This window comes from Poecilia reticulata, chromosome 4, assembly GCF_904066995.2.
Source record: "Poecilia reticulata chromosome 4, P_reticulata-male-v2, whole genome shotgun sequence".
NCBI classification, from domain to species: Eukaryota; Metazoa; Chordata; class Actinopteri; order Cyprinodontiformes; family Poeciliidae; genus Poecilia; species Poecilia reticulata.
This window is the reverse complement of record NC_088833.1, coordinates 15013673-15034922: the sequence shown is the minus strand read 5'-3', so window position 1 is coordinate 15034922 and position 21250 is coordinate 15013673. Positions and strand designations below refer to the sequence as shown.

General features: G+C 37.0%; 1 protein-coding gene across 2 annotated transcripts in view; it reads left to right on the top strand.

Moving 5' to 3' along the window:
- negr1 (neuronal growth regulator 1) overlaps positions 1 to 21250 on the top strand; it is a 174465-nt gene that overhangs the window by 95148 nt on the left and 58067 nt on the right. For both annotated transcript variants that reach the window (XM_008408103.3, XM_008408104.3), the window contains exon 4: positions 10435 to 10566. In XM_008408103.3, the coding sequence (XP_008406325.1) occupies positions 10435 to 10566 (132 nt within the window). The remainder of the gene's footprint in view (positions 1 to 10434; positions 10567 to 21250) is intronic.

Sequence of the window (21250 nt, the reverse complement as noted above, 5' to 3'; positions counted from 1 at the left end):
CAAAACAGTACGACGTGAACACTGTTTCCCACCGAGCGGTTTACTGTGCAACACTGAGTGTGCATATGCGATTTGTAAAAAAATTACCTTTGGGCGGTCATGTCCGGTAGACTTCTGCGTTTAATCCACCTCAAGGAAATGGTTGGAGTGATTATGCCTGTAAATAAATTGGTGACTTATTCCTGTAACCCCCAATGTATTGCATGGTTTGTGACTTCCTGACCAGTGTTTCAACATGCACACAAACACAAACAGAGGCACTTTACTTATTAGCCTGGTGTTTTCTAAGCTTTTAAAGTCACTGAGAGCTCATTATTTGAGTATTTAATTGTTTTGAAGTGGCAACTTTAGTTGTAAGCAGAGAATAAGGTCAGGCGTGAAATAATGATATAAAAAAAGATATTTGTCTAAACTAAAATCCAGCTGTTCCAAAAATGCAGTTCAACCACATACGACAAGCTACAGAAGCAAATAACTTGCCGGATTTAAGTTAGATATAAACTGAATTAAGTTCATGTGAATACTACACCATCCAGAATGTCATTCATGATAGACTGTATAAGCAGCTAGCAAAATTTGTATTATTAACAATGGTAGGAGACCATAAAAAAGTTAGTTTTTCTCTGTTTTTATTCACTGAAGAGTCCCTTCCTTTGAGTTAGGTTAAGCAGGTGCAATGGCTGCAGAGTGGAAAACATCTTTACCTGGCAGGTTTGATGCTTTCAACCTCACTCTCTTCAACAATCAACCATATTGGTGTGGGGGGGGGGGGGCGTGGCTTTTTTTGCACTGTAGATAGCTCCACTGCAGCAGTCAGTGAAGTTTGACAGGATGATAAATTGCCCTGACTGACTGTCAAGTTCTTTTTCCCACTCCGACTGTTTTGTGTTTGCATTTTTCACTCTCTTGCCTTCCTGCCAACCACCAAACTGCCAGCTAATAATAAACTTTGCGCATCCAGTGAAGTGTGCCCATAAACTGTTTATGGAGACAATAATTTGGCATGGTATCTGTGCATGCAGAAGTTGGATGCATGTTTCTTGATTACAGAAGAGCAATGTGAAGCAAATGCTTAAAGTTTGTAGAATGTTTTACATAAGAAGGATGATGGTATGTCTGAACTGCAACTGTAAATATAGACATTGCTTATTGACGTTTTAGTTAACTGTGTAAAGTTTCTTGTCCATTTTCTTGTAAATTTCCTGAGAATTTTCGGAGGAAATTTGAATAACAGAGCTTTATGTTTGCAAAGTATGTTAAACTGCATCTATTAATGGATGTGCCAAGTGAATTTTTCCTTCCTCACATCCTATAGAGCATTAGTCCAGATATCAAATGGTTTGTCATGGTTGCCACTTAAACTAATATTTAATACTATAAACAATTTAACGACTTTTCCCAACTGCTACTTCTAATCTAAATCAAGTTATATTGGTAAATGAAATGCATCCCTAAGCATAGAATATCATTAGTGAAATTAGTTTATTAATCACATAATTCATTTGTAATGTTGCACTTGTCTGACTTTCAAGGTAGTGTCAGTCTATGAGCACAATGCCGTCTGCTTGCCACTCCTTCATAGGTCACAGAAAGGAGGGGGTGAAATAGCCTTTAACATGGTCTATTTCAGTCTGGTTTAGTTCTATGGATGGTGGGGGGAAATTGCTTTGATAAGCTTTTCCCATTGAGATTTGAATTCATCGGATAGAAGTGTGACCTTTGAAAAGGCTGACTAGAATGCTTGAGAATGTGTTAGATTTTTTTTTTCTTGTGACAGAAGTCAGCCTGGGCATATTTTTCTCTTCCTTTTCAGTCGCAATGCATTTATCAATACTGCACATGTTTCATTTTATATTTATGAATGCACAAGAGCCGTCTCTCATTCTAAATGACACTCTAAGAAAGCAAACATCGCCATAGCAACTCATTAAATGTGTTGCATCTAACATAAAACTTGATGCAATAAAAGCTGGTGAGCTACCCCACTGTGATGCATAATACAATTTAGGAACCACTAAAATTGAACAACAGCTATTCTGTTGGTGTTTCAAACATGTCTGTATCTACATATAAATCAGGTCTAAAATGATAAAACGCAAAGTAAGATCCTCATAAAGATTTTCTTTGTCTCCAAGGTTCACATTTTTTTCTGTTTTTTATGTCATAATTAAATTATTTTGAAATATTACCATAAAACACACAAGACCACGATAAAACAAATTCTACAAGAAATTGGTCAGAATATCTGAATTGAGTCCAAAAATGTCTTCTATAAGTGTTTGGTTGACCGAGACCCAAACTGCCATGGTATATATATATACAAATACACTAAAATAAACAAAAAGTAAATACATAAGTACAGCTGATAGAAATATAGTGGTGTGAAAAAGTTTTTGCCTCCTTCCTAATTTTCTATTTCTTTGCATGTTTTTCACACTTAAGTGTTTCAGAATGTCAAACCAATTTAAACACAAGTCAACACAAAATGCAGTTTTCAAATTAGGATGATTATTATTAAGAGACAACAAATACAAACTTGCACGGCTCTGTGTGAAAAATGATTGCCCCCTAAACCTCAGAACTGGTTGGGCCACACTCACCAGCAACAACAGCAACCAAGCATTTGTGATAACTTGCAGTGAGTCTTTTCCAGCGCTGCAGGGACATTTTGGCCTTTACAGCATTGTTGTAATTTAGTCACACTCGAGAGATTTTGAGCATGTACTGCGTTTTTAAGGTCGTACCATTGCATCTCAATAAGGATTCAGGTCAGGACTTTGACTTAGTCACTCTAAAGTCTTCATTTTGTTTTTCTTCAGTCATTCAGAGGTGGAATTGTTGCTGTGTTTTGGATCATTGTCCTACTGCAGAACCCAAGTTAGTTTCAGCTTGAGGTCACAAACACATGGCTGGACATTCTCCTTCAGGAGTTTTTTGTCGACAGCAGAATTCATGGTTCCATTTATCACAGCATGTCCTACAGGTCCTGATGCAGTAAAATAGCCCCAGACCATCACACTACCCCCACCATATTTTAAAGTTGGTATGATGTTCTTTTTTCTGAAATGCAGTGTTACTTTCATGCTAGATGTAATGAGACACACACCCTTCAAAGAATTGAATTGCCTCGTCTATCTACTCAAATCAAATCAAATAATTTGTATACCTTCATTTTATGTTGGATTTATAATCACTTCTTATAGAAAAAAAATCCAGCACGTGTTTTTGTTTATGGTCAGTGTTTGTGATTGCTAGTGGTAGAAAAGATGCATTTACCCAAACGAGTTGTGTGTGCTACAGTTTGTAGAAAAAGCATGTATAGGTCAAGGTAAAAATTGAGCTGAGACCTTGAGATAAACCACAAATCAGCATAGGTTATATATAATTGCATCTCTGGCATTAAGCAGCTCTATTCTAGAATAACTATAGATCTTTCTGTTAAATGCAATTTGCCAGTTGTGCCACTAGGTGTCACTGCTGTGTAAATACTTACCTGCATGTAAGTTAGGAACTTAAGGTCACAAGTGGGATCTGTCAACTAAATTTTGAAATGGCTAGTGTGAGGTATTCTTAAGCAATGAACCCTTTACACGATTAGATAAACACATCTGGATTTGTCTGACTTTGCTAAGACAGGAGATATAATCACTAAAGTGGCAGGATTGAGTTAAATGTAGTGCTTTCCTCTGGGTTTGTAACAGTTCATCTGTTTACATCTATTGTTTAGATGGTGTTAAAATCTTTATTAGCCTATCACCTAAACTACTTCATCCTCATTAGCCATTGCGCTACAGCTGTTAATGAGTGAGGATGCCATAGAAAGTGTCCTATTTAACAAAATTACAGTAAAACTAGCATTAGTCATATTTACCTTCTAATTTTAGCTGCATTCATTTTAAAATTTGATGTGGGGTATTACATCAGATTACTTTGGTGTTCAATTATTATGTCTATCAATATTGTTGATATATAGAAGACTGATTAAATGGAAATGTCTTAAATTTTTTTATCAACAAATGCTATAAATATTTTTGCAAATATGTGTATAAGTTAATGATAATATAATATATACTGAAAAAGCTTGCTCCTTTAGCATAAAAAGACTCCCCCCCCACCAATTCCACACATATTTCTCAGAGCCAAGTGCCTGAAAATGTGTTTCCCTGCCCAAGGAGCATTACCTAAATGTATAAACATAGAAAGTAAGAGGAAGGTAGTCCACCAGGTTGCAAAAGTGAATGCACATCCAATCAGACATGACTTAAGGCCCCTTTGACCCAATTCCTCTCCCTGGAGTTTAGCACCCTAAGATTGACAGCCGGGGGACAAGAAAGGGTTTATGTATCAAGGTACTGTAACAGCCTTTTTGTCAGACAGCCCCTCCACACACTGTGCTCTTACCCCTACATCTGGCCCACACCTTAAGTTGAGACCAGTAGGCAACAGTATACAATGTAGCAGCGTGGGCTGTTCTCCTCTTTCAAGGGTTAAAACGATAAAATGATGTAGAAAATGCTGCTCTATGCTATAATAGAATTTCAGCAATGCCTGCCCTATCTGTGCACTGCAGCCCTGAAGGAAGTGTACCCCTCAGCTTCTCTACACAATGCGGGAAATTGCTTACTGCAACAGAACTTAGGCAGTCATTGGCACTGAATACACAATCAACCTTCCCATGATTTCTTTAATTTGCTGCGAGTGAATTGTCCCTCAGGTCAGAGGAGCCTCTGTCAGTTCTTCAGATATCTCCTAGCATGCTCTCACACTCATCTGTGGTAGTCCCTTGGTGGTTTCATATTACACCATGTTAGTTTAGTTTACTTGTTTTATTATGTTTTCAAATGGCATATTGTTATCAGTGCTTTGTTTTCCATAATATAAGGGTTTAGTATGCACAATGTAATGATTTTCAAACAATAGATCAAGGAGAGGATTCTTGTTTAATAACTATGACCTTTGCAGAGCTCCCATCCTTCTGTAATCAATAGAAATATAATTTGCTGCATGAGCAGGAAGATGCAACCAGATCCTGCATTGAAATAATGTTGCGTTAATGCACTTGGAAATGGCTGCAGTTTAATGAGCCATATTTTAAAAAAGGAAATTCAATGTTTGTTTTGTTGTTGTTGTTGTTTTTTTCAGAATAATCTGTTTTCTGTGTTTGATTTCCTTTCAAATTAAATATGTAAGCAGATATCTCAATAATAAAATGCATTTCACGATCAAAAGCCCATCACACACCTCACTGGTAGAGTATTATTATGCTATTATGCTACGAAAAACAAAAACCACTGGAGGTTTTTGTCAGACAGGAAAACGATAAAACATTAGTTGTTTTTTCTTTTTCTCTTCTTTTTTTTTAATGTGTGAACTACGAGTGGCCTAAAGTCAATTAGTTATACGTAAGCAAAACATTAGATTTTCTGTGTTCATTTAAGACGCCTTTGTGGTAATCAATTTATAATTTTGTCAAAGATCAGAAGACACTACAGATTCCCGTTTTAGCTCAAGTTGAGTCAAAAAAAGAAGCAGAAACAAAAAGCTTGAACTTTAACTGATGCCGTGGGAAATCAAATGATGCGACAATGGAGGTTGTTATATCTGCTTCCAGAACTGAGTTGATTTTACACCCACTGATGTAATCACCTCATTTTGGTAATGGCCGACGCAGTCCACCATGATCAGCATAAATTTGCCGACACCTGTTGATAATCAGGAGTTGGTAATTTAGCCGAAACTCAGCCCAGCTGCTTTTTGTTGACCAATAATCAGACACATAAACATGAACTTTCTCACTTCCAGAGTGATTTAAAAGGCCTGAGTCGATGCTTTGGTCAAATCTGCCTTGTTCATTAAAATAAACTCATACTCCATAGGTTTTATGGTGTTTATCATTCTTCAGGAATTAATTGCTGTAAATGTGCCTGCCATAAGAGACTGTTTCCCCCCTACTGGCTCACAAACAATTCATTGTGTTTTCTGCAGAGTGGAAATCAGTTCTTGTGGCTGCCAATGAAAACCAAAGCATTTGATTCAGCCATTTGGCAAACGGTATTGGGAGCAACAAGAATAGTTGCCCTCATGGGTCAGCGCTTTTGATTTTATTGCCCTAATAAAAGATACAAGTGCACACAATGGATTTCTACATCCTGGGTATCATAATTTCCCACTGCAGTGAAATACACTGGAACTGTGCATCAAGGGCAGTGTTCAGGTCAGCCATTTAGTGCAATTATTTTGTGAAGTTATTCAGCATGTGTGTGTGTGTTAAAGGGAGAATTTTTTCCCCCACTTACTCTGCAAATAAATATACGTTGAACAGCTTTTATCTTGCTTTAAATTACAGGGTACTGGTACACAGGAACTGTAAAACTAAAAAAATGTCCCCTGCTATGTGTTATACTTTGGCATTCTGTCCTCTCTAAAAGGCAAAGAGAAGTCACTCATGTTAAATAGCATTCTATTAAAGCAAAGCATTTATTTAAATGTATATATCTGATATTATGATGATTTTAGGCATGAGAATATTCCTCATATGCACCAGTTGCTGTAGGAAACCATTATACTCCACCATATGAGTTGTTAGTAGGGTTTTCAGGATCAAATTATTTTCAGTACACTCATACTTGTGCTAATACTCCAAAGATGTTGTTTGTTTATGCAACCCCCAAAATGATTCTCTTTCAACTGTTTACAATTGTAATCAGTATCAATTTATTATTGATCTTTGCACATATTTTGTCCTCACATGAACTTTGTAGATATAGGTGTATTGCCTGACTCCTTTTTTTTACTTTTATTATTCCATCACGCAATGATCCAATTATAACATTACTTAATTTTAAATTATAGATCAAATGTCTGCTCTCATGAAGATTCTCTCACCTCGGCATGGATAATGTTTCACACTGAAACTGATGCCATGATTTATTTTCTGAGTAATTTGGCTAGTAATTATTTGACTTCTTGGCGGATCACATAGAGGATTAATCTTTAATCACCAGATGGTCAGCAGATCCTCGAAAATGGATAAAAAATTTATAAATTTGAATAACCCAACATCAGGCTAGTGAACACTGAATAGCAGTTCTTATATGCCAATAGGCTTGCACTATTTAAGCTGGGAGTACAACAAAATCAACAAACATAAATAGAGACGCAGGACTTGATGTTCCGCAAAATCTGCTTTATTTCCTCACGTTACAACCTAAACAATGAACATTTTTAAGCCACAGACAGCTGTTTCTGCAATACAAATGCAGTATAGAAACATCCATCCATCTGTCCACAGTCTATGCTTTCTAATCTGTGCAAGGTCTATTGCACGAGAGGAGGGGATGGACTCAGGACAGTTCCTGAGTCCATCACAGGCCAACATAGAGACACACAGGACAAACTCACACACTCATTCCAAATGCAATTAGAGAGACAAGTTGACATAACATGCAACTTTTTGAACTGTGGGAGGAAGCCAGCAAATGTGAAGAAAACCCACTTATTCATGAAGGGGAAATACAACTCAATTCAGAAAGACAACAGGCAAGGATTCGAACCGAAGACCTTTTTGCTGTGGGGCAATACAGCTACCAACTGCTTCACTGCAGCCATTTAAGAAATTAACTAGACTATTTTTTGCAATAAAATCATAGTCTATATTGACAATTAATTCAGATTGTCAATATAACTTGACAAAAATATTTGGCTGCCAAATTCGGTAACCAATATTTGGCTACTGTGGTTCATATCAATATCTGATATCTAACATTGGTGTGGTTTTAACATAGTTGAAAATCTTCTTTTGGCTTTTTCAGATATGTTTTTTTTTTTCTTTTCCAGTCTATGAGACAAGTCTGATGTATTTAACAAAGACGTAAGGGGTTTCTTTTACTTCAACTCACATTTAAATAGAGACGTACTTGGTTAGTAGAACTGACTATGTGATCTCCCTCCTGCTGTCGTAGTATAATTTAAAGTCAAGATTACTCTAGCTGCACCTCATGTCTGGTAGCTTGTAAAAGCTGTAGCTAATTTAGTTTAAGCTCTGTGTATCTCTTAAATTCAGAGTTCTATTTATATTCCCTGATTAAAAAAAGCCTTCCTGAGTCAAAATCTGCTGCAAATTCTTTTTAGAAGAAGCAATTTCATAACACATAACCTGTGCAGTCACAAATAGAAGGAGCTTAAACCATGTTTACATAAATTCCTGTTTCTTCTGAGATCACACTTGCTCTGCACCATTTGGTTACTCTATTGACTCACTGGACTGCACTTCTCCTCCCACATCAGTGGGATTAGGTACAGATAGTCTTCACCCACTGAAAATGCTTCTTCAAGGGTGCCAAAGCCTGGCTATGTAGAGAAGACAGCCAACAAAAGTGAAAATTAAGAAACTTGTGTTATGTCTCTGTTTTCTATTTACAGGTCTATTTTTAAGAGATAAAGTGTGTTTATAGAGAGTTCTTTGGACATTTTCTCTACATTGTGTCTTTGTCATTTTACTAAGATGTCACCACCTCAAAAAACAAAAATATTTGTGATGTTTTAGTACATAAAAACCCATCAAGGTGTCATTATTATCGCAACCCAACTTATACACAGGGATGATTTGATTTTCTTTTAGGTCATGTCAGTATTATGTGTCTTTGTCTTTCTGAATGTTAAGTTCAAAAAACAGAAATGACATGAAACATATATACAACTACTGGTGTTTCTAGTGCAAACGTAACATTATATATTGCTATTCCTTATTATATTTATAGCTATAGTAATAGAATGTTTGTTCATGATTATCTTTGATGGACAGATTCATGTGGAAAGTGAAAAAGCAGGTATGTTCATAGTAAATATTAGGCATTTCATGTACTCAAGATATCAGAGATATAACATCACAATGTTATTTTACATGTAAATTACAATCACAGATTTTAGCACCATGCCCCATGTAAAACTATATCTCTTAAAAAAATATTAGTGTACTTTGGCCAAGGAGTATATCTGCACAGATTTCCACCCATTTATATATTGAGTATCACTGACATTTTAATGATTTGAAAAACCCTCAAGCTCAGTTTTTAGCAATATTCAAACTTCATGTTCTAATTCAAAGGCTAGACAACAATAATGCAGATAAAACACACATTTGTTGCATATAAGTTTATTCAGATTTTTAAAGCAGTATTTTTTCATTTGCAATTATCCTATTATGACTGGTGTGCATTTGGAAAGAGTAACATTTTGAACACTTATGAGTGAATCTCGTTATCTCACTAAATGAATAATTTTTCAGGTGATTTATTACTCTGTAAACATGTCGGAAAACAATGAAATTGTGCTAAACCTTAGGTGATGGATGTGCATAATCAGCAGCGTAAACGTCACAGATGGTCAGTTTGCTCTTTGCACTTGAAGCAAGGTTGTCACATCAGGAAGGTGAAGCTGTGGATTACTAAAGAAATCACTGTCTTTATTAACAGACCTTAGAAATAGCAGGCAATTATCTTTAAATCCGACAGTGAATGAACCTATTCGCTTAACGTTAAATAATACAATAAGTGGCATAGTCTCAGTGCTGCTAGAAGTAAACTTCATTTACATCCTTTTGTTCTGGATAAAACTGTGTCGGAGCCATTGTTGCTTTCCAGCTTTTGTTGTCTCTGTCTTTGAACAAGCAAATATGCGCAGCATCCCCGCCACCAATTTGTGTGTGTGTGTGGAAAACAAATTATATCGTGCTTGGTAGGAGCCAAGGTTAAAAGGAGCTGTACAAGTGTACGCCATTTAAATTATCTTCCTCTGTGTATTTATATCTCCTGATTCTAACTGAGTTATGGCGCACACTGTTCTGTATCGCACTGTTTTCTCATTACTTTCCTTGATATGCAGTGGGAGCTTAAGTCTATCAGCTGTGACAGTGTTAGTATGTTTTAATTTTCTGTTAATTAGAGCTTTGAGCGTGCACGTTTGTGCAGATTTTCTCTTATCAAGTTAAGTATGCAGCCTGCACGCCAGTTCTGTTGCTTCGAGGCTACAGCCTTTTGCTCCTCCAACTATAAAGCACTGGCATTTGCATTGAGTCATCAAATCTGTCTGTGTGTCAGGAGGTAGCTGTGTGCTTTGATAAGAACAAATTATAAGTGCATGGCTGGGAACACAACATTATTTCCTGCCACCATATCAATAAAAATAGATCAATTCACTGCTGATGGGCTATTTGAGAATGCAAAGAGGGGAACGGGGGGTTCAATGCGATGTCTTAATTGTTATGCATCTTCTGTTCAGGCTTAAATTTGAAAGCAATTTTCCACAAATGAGAGCTTTCCTCACATCTAGCACGGAAGACAGCATTCCATGTGCAATAGATTGTGGTTTGTGTGATGTGCTTGTATTCTGTGTGGACACGTTGTAAGTACTTTGCTTCCATTTTTCTCTTTTCAGCCAGGAAGTATGACAGCAGCGAATATCTTAACATCACCGGCATCACAAGGGACCAGGCTGGAGACTACGAATGCAGTGCTTTAAATGACATTGCCTCTCCTGACACCAAAACAGTAAAAGTCACAGTCAACTGTAAGTACATCTCTTTCTTCTTCCCCTTTTTTTTTTAGCACGCTTCTTTCACCGACACAAGGAAAGGGACAGGGGCAGCCTGAAGTGACACCGGTGTCGCATCCCTGCCACTGCTCTTCAAAAAAGTACATCTTGTGGAAGTTTGAGAAAGTAGAAACCCAGACAGCGAAGTTTCTTAATATTTAATGTGAGAATTTCCTCTTTGTCTGTGCATGCAGGTGATTAATTTGCGCAAAAGAAAGGTCTGACTGTTCTAAGCGCTATTCCATTATGCAGGTAATGAGTCTTTCAAAAGTGTAAGGAGACAGTAATGAGGAGCCCAGGCATTAATGAATGATACCGGGCTTTAGCTGTCGTGGTCACATGGAATTCAGCACCACTAGGAATGAGCAAGAACAGGGACTTGACAATTATGGTCGATCCTTCTTTCTTTATAAGTGCTCCTTCACCGCGCTGTTGTTCAGGGAGGTTTTTGCATAAAAATCCTGGGTTGGATCTCTCTTTTTGGCATAACTTATCAGCCAGCGTGTTACATCGATGGTGGGGGAGGGGCAGGAGTGAAAGAAAAGAGCCTTTTTTGCTGATTCCGAAAAGCTAATCATGCACGTTTTCTCATTTAACCTTCAGGAAATAGGGTTATTTTATTTTATACATTTTTGACTACCTAATTATTTTTTTACAGCTTTGTGTCTTGCAGCCCCCTGTACTATATTTTCACCCCACTGTGTTAAGATAGTTCTTATTTCGACCTCCTTATAAAACCAAACCCTGGCACCATTGTTTCAGTCTAATGTTTGGCTCTAATGAGCTGGACATGAGTGCAGTTTCTGAGACCAGTTATTTATAGCTCTATTGAGACATGGGTTCAAGGATGAAAAGTGCTTTGACAACCGGTAGCGTCTTTGTGTTACAGAAGAAAGGAGATATTCTCAGTAGTTGATAGGGCATGTCGCAGCCAGACGCCGCATTTTAAAGTAAGACTGCAGGGTTTTGTCGTGTTAGTCTCAAATCTAAGTGAATAGATTAGGCATAATTTCCTTGGCTGTGAGACAAAGTGTGCACATCGCAAGCTTCGGAAAGACCCTTGAAGCTGAAGTTTGTTGCTGCTGGTCAAGTGTTGAGGCAGTTTTTGCTTCCTGCCCTCATAAAGCTGCAGAGCTCTCCTTGTTATTGGTTTGACGCGCAAAGGAGAACAGCAATAACATAAATTTAAATGGTATATTATAAATTTGAATCTTGCATAGTTTCATGTTATCTGATAATTTATCACAAGTTTGACTAGTTTTGCTTTAATTCAAGTCCCAAAGAAATAAGGAGCTTGCTGTGTTGTTTGTAATGTGACCTCTTCTGCCATTACTCATCTTTACCTCAGACAGTAACGACAGACCTGAGCACAGCACAATGCCATAACACTAGCGCATAAAAATTGCATCATTTGCAGCAACAACTGTCTTGAACCGCATATTATTATAGGAAACATTCCTACATTTGCCTAGCATTCCAACAAACTGCTTAGAAAGATGCTCAGTACATTGTGATGTGTGTTTGAACACTCAGAGTTAAAATTAAATAAATCCAGAACCCGGTAATGATCATTTTTGGTGTCAACCCTCTGCTCCACCTGCATCTTCTACCTACAGTGACTATAAATGAAAACCATTGAAACAGAAAACATAGAAGTCAATAATGTATGTATTTGACAATTATCACTCCAGTAAGAGTCCAGAAAACAATTATTCAGAGGAATAAAAGTCTCTGATGAACTTACTTTAGTACAAGCTTGCAGCAGACATGCAGTTATTAGGCCAGCAGAACCACAAACCACTAATGATGCAATAAGTAAAACTCAACAGACAGCTTAATAGTTCTTACTTTTATAGGTTGCTTTTTTTTTCTTGATTGCTTCATCTTTAAGGCCTGAGTTCCACAACACTCCTCCAATTCCTCTTCTTGTGTTAGCCAACATTTTCAGGACCTCAAGCAAGCACTGGTACTCTGTCCTGATGTAAAATCCAAAGCTACTTTATCACAAACAGTTTTTCAAGAAGCTCTTTGTCCAAGAGGCTTTTTTCGTCAATTTGTGATTAAGTTTCTTTAGCCTCAGCTGTGCCTTCCCTTAACTTTCCCACTGACTCCGCAATACGGAAAAATCGGTCATAGATCAACTGAACAAAAACTGAAGTAATTTTACTAAACTTGCAACCTGATCTGGAATCCATGCAAATAATTCACCTGCTCATTATGCTCATCCCGACTGGACATTGGCTAATCAAGATATTCCAAATGAACACTAAATAAAATCTAACTAAACAGTGTTTTATTTTTATTCTGATTAATTCAGCTTTCTAAGATTACTCCTATTTTCTCATCCTTTTCAAAGTATACCCTTGCGAAGCACTTTGTGATCTATATGTCTGTGGAAGGTGCTAAAGAAATAAAAAGATTGCTAACTTATTTTTTACCTCTCTGAACAAGGAACCCATGTGCACATTCCCACTTTGAGCTTATAGTAGATCTGTGCTAGCCTGGAGGTGACAGGTTGTCAGAACGTTATAGTATTTTTCTCAATCCTAGTTAACCTCCTTTTGGAGCAGGGAAGGAGGGCTAACTTACCAGAAACTGCTGGAATGAAATATATGTTGCTCTCAAGATCAGAAAGGAGAGATTTCTTAGTAGATATAGGTTAAGCAATAAGCCACTTGTTGTTTTCTAAGTTTTCCAGGCTATTGAAATACTTTTTTTGGAGGGTATGCATTTTTTGTTTTTACATGCAAACTCTCTTTTGCTACTCTTTCATTATATGAACATGCTGTTTAATGTAAAACATCTCAGATATCATTTGCCTAGGTGATGCTACTGTATGCATATATAAATTACTCCATATATTTATTATGCTGCAAATGTTTCACAATTCTTTATATGCTGTTAGAGTTATGACCACCGCTGATTCATATATAGTCAGTATATTCTCGTGTTTTTTTTTTTGTTTGTTTTTTTCTGCTTCACAGCCGCCTCTTACATGAAAGGTGCTGAGTTTTATTGCAGCTGTTTAGCATTCAAAGTGCTGTGAATCCATTAAACTCAAATAAACAAAACATTTAGCTGACATTAAAGAAGAGGAGCATTGGTATTTAGTGGTTTTAAATGGGAAAGAAAGGTATTTGTAAGCTGGTGCTTTCAGTCTGTTTCGAAAATATAAAAACACATTTTTTCAATATACATTTTGTTTTTAATTAGGTACCTTCAGTGACGCATATGTCATTTTCCAACTTTATGAAAGCAGAGTGAATAAATTCCATTTGTCCGCTGGAATGCCTGATTCAGTCAGAGCACATAAAGCTGCGTTCATGGAAAAACCCGAGCGTAGTTATGTCTTTGATAAGAGCTAGACATAGCCAAGTCTTTTTAATTATTATAAGGACATTAGCTTTTATTTGACTTCAAACAAGAACACATTCCTACAAGGCAAAAACCAACATGTTGATATTCTAAAAATAAAAGTAGAATTACCCTTCTTGGCTTATTAAATAAGACTCTTGATTTGCTCAAATGGTCTCTAGAGGATTTTACACATGTCTGATCTTTTTAGTCAGTCAACAATGTAAATTGTTCCATTGAAAGGATTTCAAAGCGAATAACATCCAGATACAACTGATGTGGATAATTTCTCTTTATTTCATATATATATACCTAGATAATGTAAGTAACCTTTATGGTGTGCACTGCCCCCCCTCACCCTGTTAGCATTGATCTGTTGTTTTCTTTCTAATAGCAGTTTAATGAAATTAAGTCATAAAGATCAATTTGTCAGACCTGCACTACTTATTCTTAATCACGCTATTTAAACTGCATACAATTCAGTGGCATTGACATTTCATGGGTTAACAGATTAATTAAATATGTATATGTTCCTTCAAAAACAATGTGTTTTGTTTTGTTTTTTTCTAAGCTAAGAGTACAGTTGACCTCGGAGCTAATTGCAGATTAAGGACACTAATTAAACTGAGCGAACCTGAGTAAGGAAAACAAAACTGAGCTTTAGCGTATTTCCAGTTTTAATAAGAGCAGCCTGCAGTTTGCCTTTCTATGATATGGTGGTTTAGAGACCCTGTCACTGTGTATGTGTTGCAGCACTTGCAACCTCAGGTTGGATTTCTCTAAAGCTCAAAAGACCACTTTGATTAAATTACTTGCCTGAGTGGGCTTCTTGCCTTTATTCGCACAGTGATAAATGAATGCCGACTGAATACTTTTATCAGCTAAAGCTGAAAGATGGCAGTCATACAGAAGGTCGTCCTGGAATCAGATTGGCTGAGGGCCCCTGCTTGGCAAAAGGATATTTCAACTGCGAATTTACCCGATGAAATTCGATCTCCGACCTACTTTTCAAATTTACATATTCATCTTCACTGCAGGTGGGTACTGTTATTGGCTGAAATTCTCCCGACACAGTAAGATTCAAAAGCATAAATATCACATCTCAGCAGCTAAGTTGCAGGGATGAGTGAGAAGGAAACCACGGTGGAACACCTCCGCCTGCGATCAAACGCCAGCATTTCATTAATTAATGAAGCCACCTAGTTCCAGAATCAAGGCGTTCATCACTAACTGTGTAGATAAAACATTAACAGCAATCTGTTTCTCTTTCAAGATGAGACATCAGAGGTGTCTGACCTTGCTAAGCAGTTTACAAGGTTCTTCCTCACACACAGATAAGTCTGCTGTTCTACAAGATTATGTTGCAAGGTGAATTTGTTTTTTTTTCGTCGCACAAGTAAAAGCAACTGAGACAGTAGTCTGTCTTTTGCTTCATTTTATGCCCTTTTTGTTGTGGATTGTATTTGCATACACACCACCTGCTCTGATCATATTTGTACTCTCATGTAGTATTCACAAAGCTGTCACAGATCAGTTACCAGAAGAGCAAAATGACACAATAGCTCGGGCACTCCTCACAACTGTATCCAGACGCACAAAACAGGCTGTAGTTTGATAACTAATAATATATGAAGCCCTAAATTTGCATACGAGCAGCACATATGAATTATTCTCTGTATATTTATGAAGCTGTTTATTCATATATTTCGTTAATAAATCTCATGAAATTGTATGAGAGCACAAGTTATATTTAGAGCCATATTGTTACACATGAATAGAAAGACATTATGTCCCCTTAATTAATCCTTTACATTTACAGTGTTGTTTGAACCACAAATTAAGAGGCATAATGAAGCAGAAGTAAAGAAAAAGCATCGTTTTTTCTGCTTAATTTGACAGAGATGCTTAAAAGTGTGAAAGAAAAGGGAATTGGTTTTATTTCGTTCACAGTTTCTGAAACACAAATTGATCAAATGGAAAAGTAGAAAATTCAATCAGCTCAGTGAGTTTAGAGTAAATTAGCCTACTGAAGTAATAACAAAAGAGACAGCTAACTTACAAACAACGGGCTAAAATTCCCACCAGTTTTCACGACAGAATCAAAGCTTCTTACACAGCTCACCGAAACAGCCTGTGGAAGCTTAAAAATGAGCCAATAATCATCTTGAAACAAAAGATTGCAGTAATCTCCAATTACTCATCATGTATTGAGGAGTTGTTTCTTGGCACCTATTGTAAAGATGTGTACAAAATAATGTACAAAAAAAATAAAGTGTTTCTGGGGAGTTAATGACCCCAAGATGCCACTCTTTATTGCACTCCTAGTGCACTTCTTTGATACTAGTGCAACTCTAGCATCAAACAAGTGGTGACAACTGTCTTTGTTTTTCAACAGTTTTTTTTTTTTTAAACAATTTCTATCATTGCTCTGATATGGGCAATGTCAAAAGATAAGCTTTTTAAGGTGATGTTTGAGGATTAAAACACATCTGGTGACTTCTTGTTCACTTGTTTTTGCCATTTTGAAGACTGAGAAAAAGGCCTTTGTGCTGTTTATATATCTCAAGGAAAAGGCAAGTCATAGGGAGCAGCGTTAAAAGATAATTGTATTTTTATTTACTTTAGACATCTTTGCTGTGGAAATCAATACTTTAGAAAGGTTTTGTTTTTTAAGAGATGTGAGATTGTTTTTTAAAATGCTGAACAGAATGCAAGTAAAGCATTATCACCAGATTTTCCCGTGACTCTTAAAGACATCAGTTTTATCTTCTAACATCCGGGGCACCCTGATGTTATCTGTTTAATATTTGACTTTTTGAAAAGTTCTGTGTCGACAGTGTTTGCTGATGTGCTTCTTAGTGGTTGAGCAGCTTAGCTATTTACAGGATGGTGACCGTGAACACATCAAGGCTGACCTTTCAGAAACATGTAGATCTATCCTTCAAGTATCTTTAGGGTGCCCTTGCTGGACTCTTTTCAGCAGTAATATTAACTACTCATTCCACACTGATAGCGTCCTGAATGACTCTTTAAAACAGTGATGTGCGATGTTAGTTCTGAAGGGCTGCATGTTTCAGATGTTTCTCCACATCCGGAAAACTTCAGGAAATGATTTTTTTTCTTAGAATGATTACGTGTGTGAAACCTTTAAGAAGGACACAGCTCAAGCAGGAGCAGCATTTTATCTAGAATTATATTTGTTTGTCTATTTTAAGGAATGCAGCAGAGATTAAAAAAAAAAAAAAGAATAGGTTCTGTTCTCTCATTGGCTGTTAAATGTAACACGGCACATATTGTCCAAAATCCACATATGATCTGTGACGAGGCTTTTGAAGTTATCCTCCCCAGATACTACTGAGCAGCTGAGGGTTGTGTGCTGACTCACAGAAAAAAAAAAAAAAAGAAACTGAGAAATACAGACAGCTAAAAGGAAACATGGATGAGTTCAAAACGCACATGGTCAACATGTGATATTTCTATTGGGATTCATATTTTTGTGCATAAACTCTATGTTTCATTTTTTGACCTCAAAGATCTTTTTTTCATATCAATTTGTTTCTTGAGTGATCCACGATAAAACATTTTTTTTTTAAATCCAACAAATACTTGTAGTATAGGTTAACAGCTTTATGGTATAAGACTTATTGAGAGTGATTATTTCTTTTACATTGATACAACATGAATTAGGCCTGAAACATGCTATAACCACAATTTAAAAGGAATAAATTGATCCAACGTCTGTTTTGTTTGATATTAAATCCTTTTTCTTTGCACGATGATCTGCTTCACCATATCAGGCTTAAATCACTTAAAGAACATGTAGGTATGCTGATGCTCTGAAGACTGGAAGCAGTGCACTGATTTCCACCACACATTGTCTCTTTATAAGCATGAGTTAGTGTTTTAGAAAAGACTGTGCTCGTGTTTTGCACATACACATTGTGTATGCATCCACCCTCTAAAGTTTTAATTGGGTTCCTCCGACACACTGTCACTCTTTGTTTTACGTTCTTTTATCTATGCTGTTTTTATGCACACCAAAAGTGTCTACGCAACTCTTTCCCTTCGTTTTTTAATTAAGGTTAGGGGTTTAACTTTGCACAGATAGACTTAAACCTTTTTTACTTCATGGCACAGTTTCACTTGCCTTGCAAGCTGTACCCTACTTGGTTCAAAGTTTGCCAGACATTTTTACGCCTCCTGCCTCCCCCAAGCACCCTGCAGCTACAAATTCTGCTCGCACTTTCACCAACATTGTTTTTTTTTTTGTTTTTTTTTTTAAAGAACAGCCTTTTTTCTTGCTTACAGTAATTTCCCAACAAAAGGATAAGCATTTTAAATAATAATGAGGATGCATATTAGATGTGTTGTAAGCCTTTCAAGCTATACCTCTGTGGAGGGTTTGCAAAAAACAAGCCAGCAGTGTACACTAAAAATTAGTCATTCTGAACATTATTTTGTCTGTTGTTTGTTCCCATCTTGCCTTTCATTCTAGTTCTTTTATCATGTTTGTGACGCAGACGTTGCTGGTGTGGATGCTCCCCCAGCATGCACTTCTGACTCCGCAGAAAGAGTTGTTCTGGGAAGTCATGACCGACTCACATAAATAAGCAGCCAAACCTGTTTGCCTAGCACGACCATCCAATATTACAATGTCAAGTAATGATGACAAAGTAAACAACTATTAGCGGAGTGTGGGTGTGTTTGGACAGTATTTCACTGTCAGTCATTATGGACTAATAGCTGCATAGCTCTTCATTTGCATGTGACAAAATGCATGCCCTGACTGTCGCGTGTGTGTGTGTGTGGGGGGGGGGGGGGGGGTGCGCATGTGTGTGTGTCCAGTGTTGGCTTGTAAGATTGGATCAAAGGGAGGAGAGATGTTCCTTCCATGGCTCAATGAAATCAGGTGTTGAGAGTGTTTTAAAGTAAGACACAAAGTCTCTGTTGAGCATTTGTCGAATACTCAGGCTTACAATTCAAAAGAGAAAGCTTCCTAGAATTGGTTTCTGATCCAATCCTAAGTAGAGTTAAAGCCAGTGCCCTCAAGCTGTTTGGATGTAAATCCATCTCTCTACATCTCTCCAAAGCTCTCGTCTTGATTGCTATTTGGATTCCATGCTACATGAGGGGCATGGATAAATGAGTGAAACCTTGATCTCCAGCAGAATAAATGTTCTAGCTAGTATCACATCAGAATTTATTGGCACTCACCAACTTCCTTTTTATGCTTCATCTTTGGTTTTATTGACTGATTTTAAAGCTTGAAGTAGTTGGCAAAATTCAAATATCTTTAAAAGCACAAGTTTACGCATAAGTCCGAGTTTTATTCCTCTTTGTATTTCAATGCCCAAGCTTTAAAAAAGCAAATCTCTTGTCTACTGGCTACACTATGTGCATTTATCAAAACTAGCTTCTATGGTGTGAGTGGTAGTTATAGAGGTGGTCTGACCCAGTGCAGGATCCCACCTGCAGGGATAGCGACTCAGGTTTTGGGTATAGGTGGGTGAGATGACCTGTCCGGTGGGATCTTTTGAATGATTGTCGAGACTCAGTAGTGGATGTGGCCTGATAGTTATCCCTTGCTTGACAGTTGTGTTGTGGGGGTGGATTGCTTGGTGTTGTGTGGTGGCACATTTGTGAAGAATATAGGTTGTTGAGTCTGCCAGTCTACTTGGTGCATTTGACCTGCTTTTTCTTGTCACTCACACTGCAGTCCCTCCAGTCCCACCACAGTTTAGCTGCCAGGATAGGACATTTAAAGAGAAAGGTAATTTGTCAGGAAGTTTTGCACATTGGACTATTTAGTGTTAAATACAGACAATGGATTAAACCCCTTCTGTTGGCCCAAACAGAATGGCACATTAAGCTGGTTATTTTTAAGCCATGCATTGTATGAAAAGCAGGAACACATTGTTTGCTTGTTGTTTTGAATTGAAAACTTAATGAATTAATAAATCCTGGCAGCAGACTGACAAAAAAGCTGGACAATGAAGCCTACAGATGGTAGTAGGGAACACTGTCTCTGTGTGTGTGCTGACAAGTCATGCACTGATGAGTCCATTTCTTAATTGCTGGAAAAACCTTTTTTTTCTCTCTCTCTCTTTTCTTTTTTTAAAAAATCTGACTCAAGATGTTGGATATTAATTAAAAAGCATCCATTTTCTGAGTTTTCTTGGTAAACAATTGCATGCTAGTGAGTAAATCTTGATCATAAATCTTGTAGAGACATGTGGGGCATAATCTTTGTCGTGTTGACAAGCTTTGTATAAAACAGGTGCAGCTGAAGTCAGTTTGTGATCAGCCCACAACTGGCCATTTGTCACCCCTGAGGGCTTCGCATGTGCTCATTTTTCTGCTATGCCCGTGCTATTCCTGGACCCAACCCTTCACCCCCATCTGGTAGAGTCACTACGACTGCAGGTATGATTTACAGCGCTACCCCAGCATTCTGTAGGTACTAAATTACCTGGATTATTGAATTTTTATGATTTTTAGTGCACTACTTTGCATTCTCCTCCAAACCTCCTGGTGTTTTGCGCGATATATGATGATATAAGACATGCCAGCAAGTTAAAATTGGAATTATTGGATTTGACTAGATTTTATGGCTGTGATCCGTCATAACAGAATCCAGTGCCAGGTTCCAAATTGAAAGGATGTGATATTATTGATATGCATAAAAGCAACGGCCTTCTGGACCACCTGCAAAGGTGTATGGAGTTTTTTTCTACTTTCAGTGCTGTAATAGTTAAATGATTTTTTGAACTCTGCTCATTTGCTGTAGATATTTTCAACTAGACCTTGAGATAGGCAATACAATACAAGAACCTTGGATATTTTTTTTTTCGCTTACACTACTGTAAGAAATAACTTGTCTTTTTGTTGTATTTTATAAGCAAGATAATACATTATTATCAGACCAGACAAACATTTAAGACACAAAGCATAATGTCAAAATGCTTTCAAAAGTACTCACATGCAACCAGACATCATCATTATGTTTATTTGTATTGTGGGTAGTATGAGGTTGGAGCTATACAGAAATAGTTTCAAGTAGTGGTTTCAATTGTGATTAATTAAATGAGGGTTTTATTTAAAAAAACAGAGCTTTTTAAGCTTTAATCTAAGTATGTTTTGCATAAAATTGCAACCATAATGTCTTGTGTATTAAATTAATATTACATTAATAACATTTGTTGCTATTTCTTAAATCTTAACAATAATTAATAAGGGCCATTTGGTACCAAGGAGCAATAAGGGTTATATTGTTTTATTAAAGTAAGTTTTGAAAAGGACAGCATGC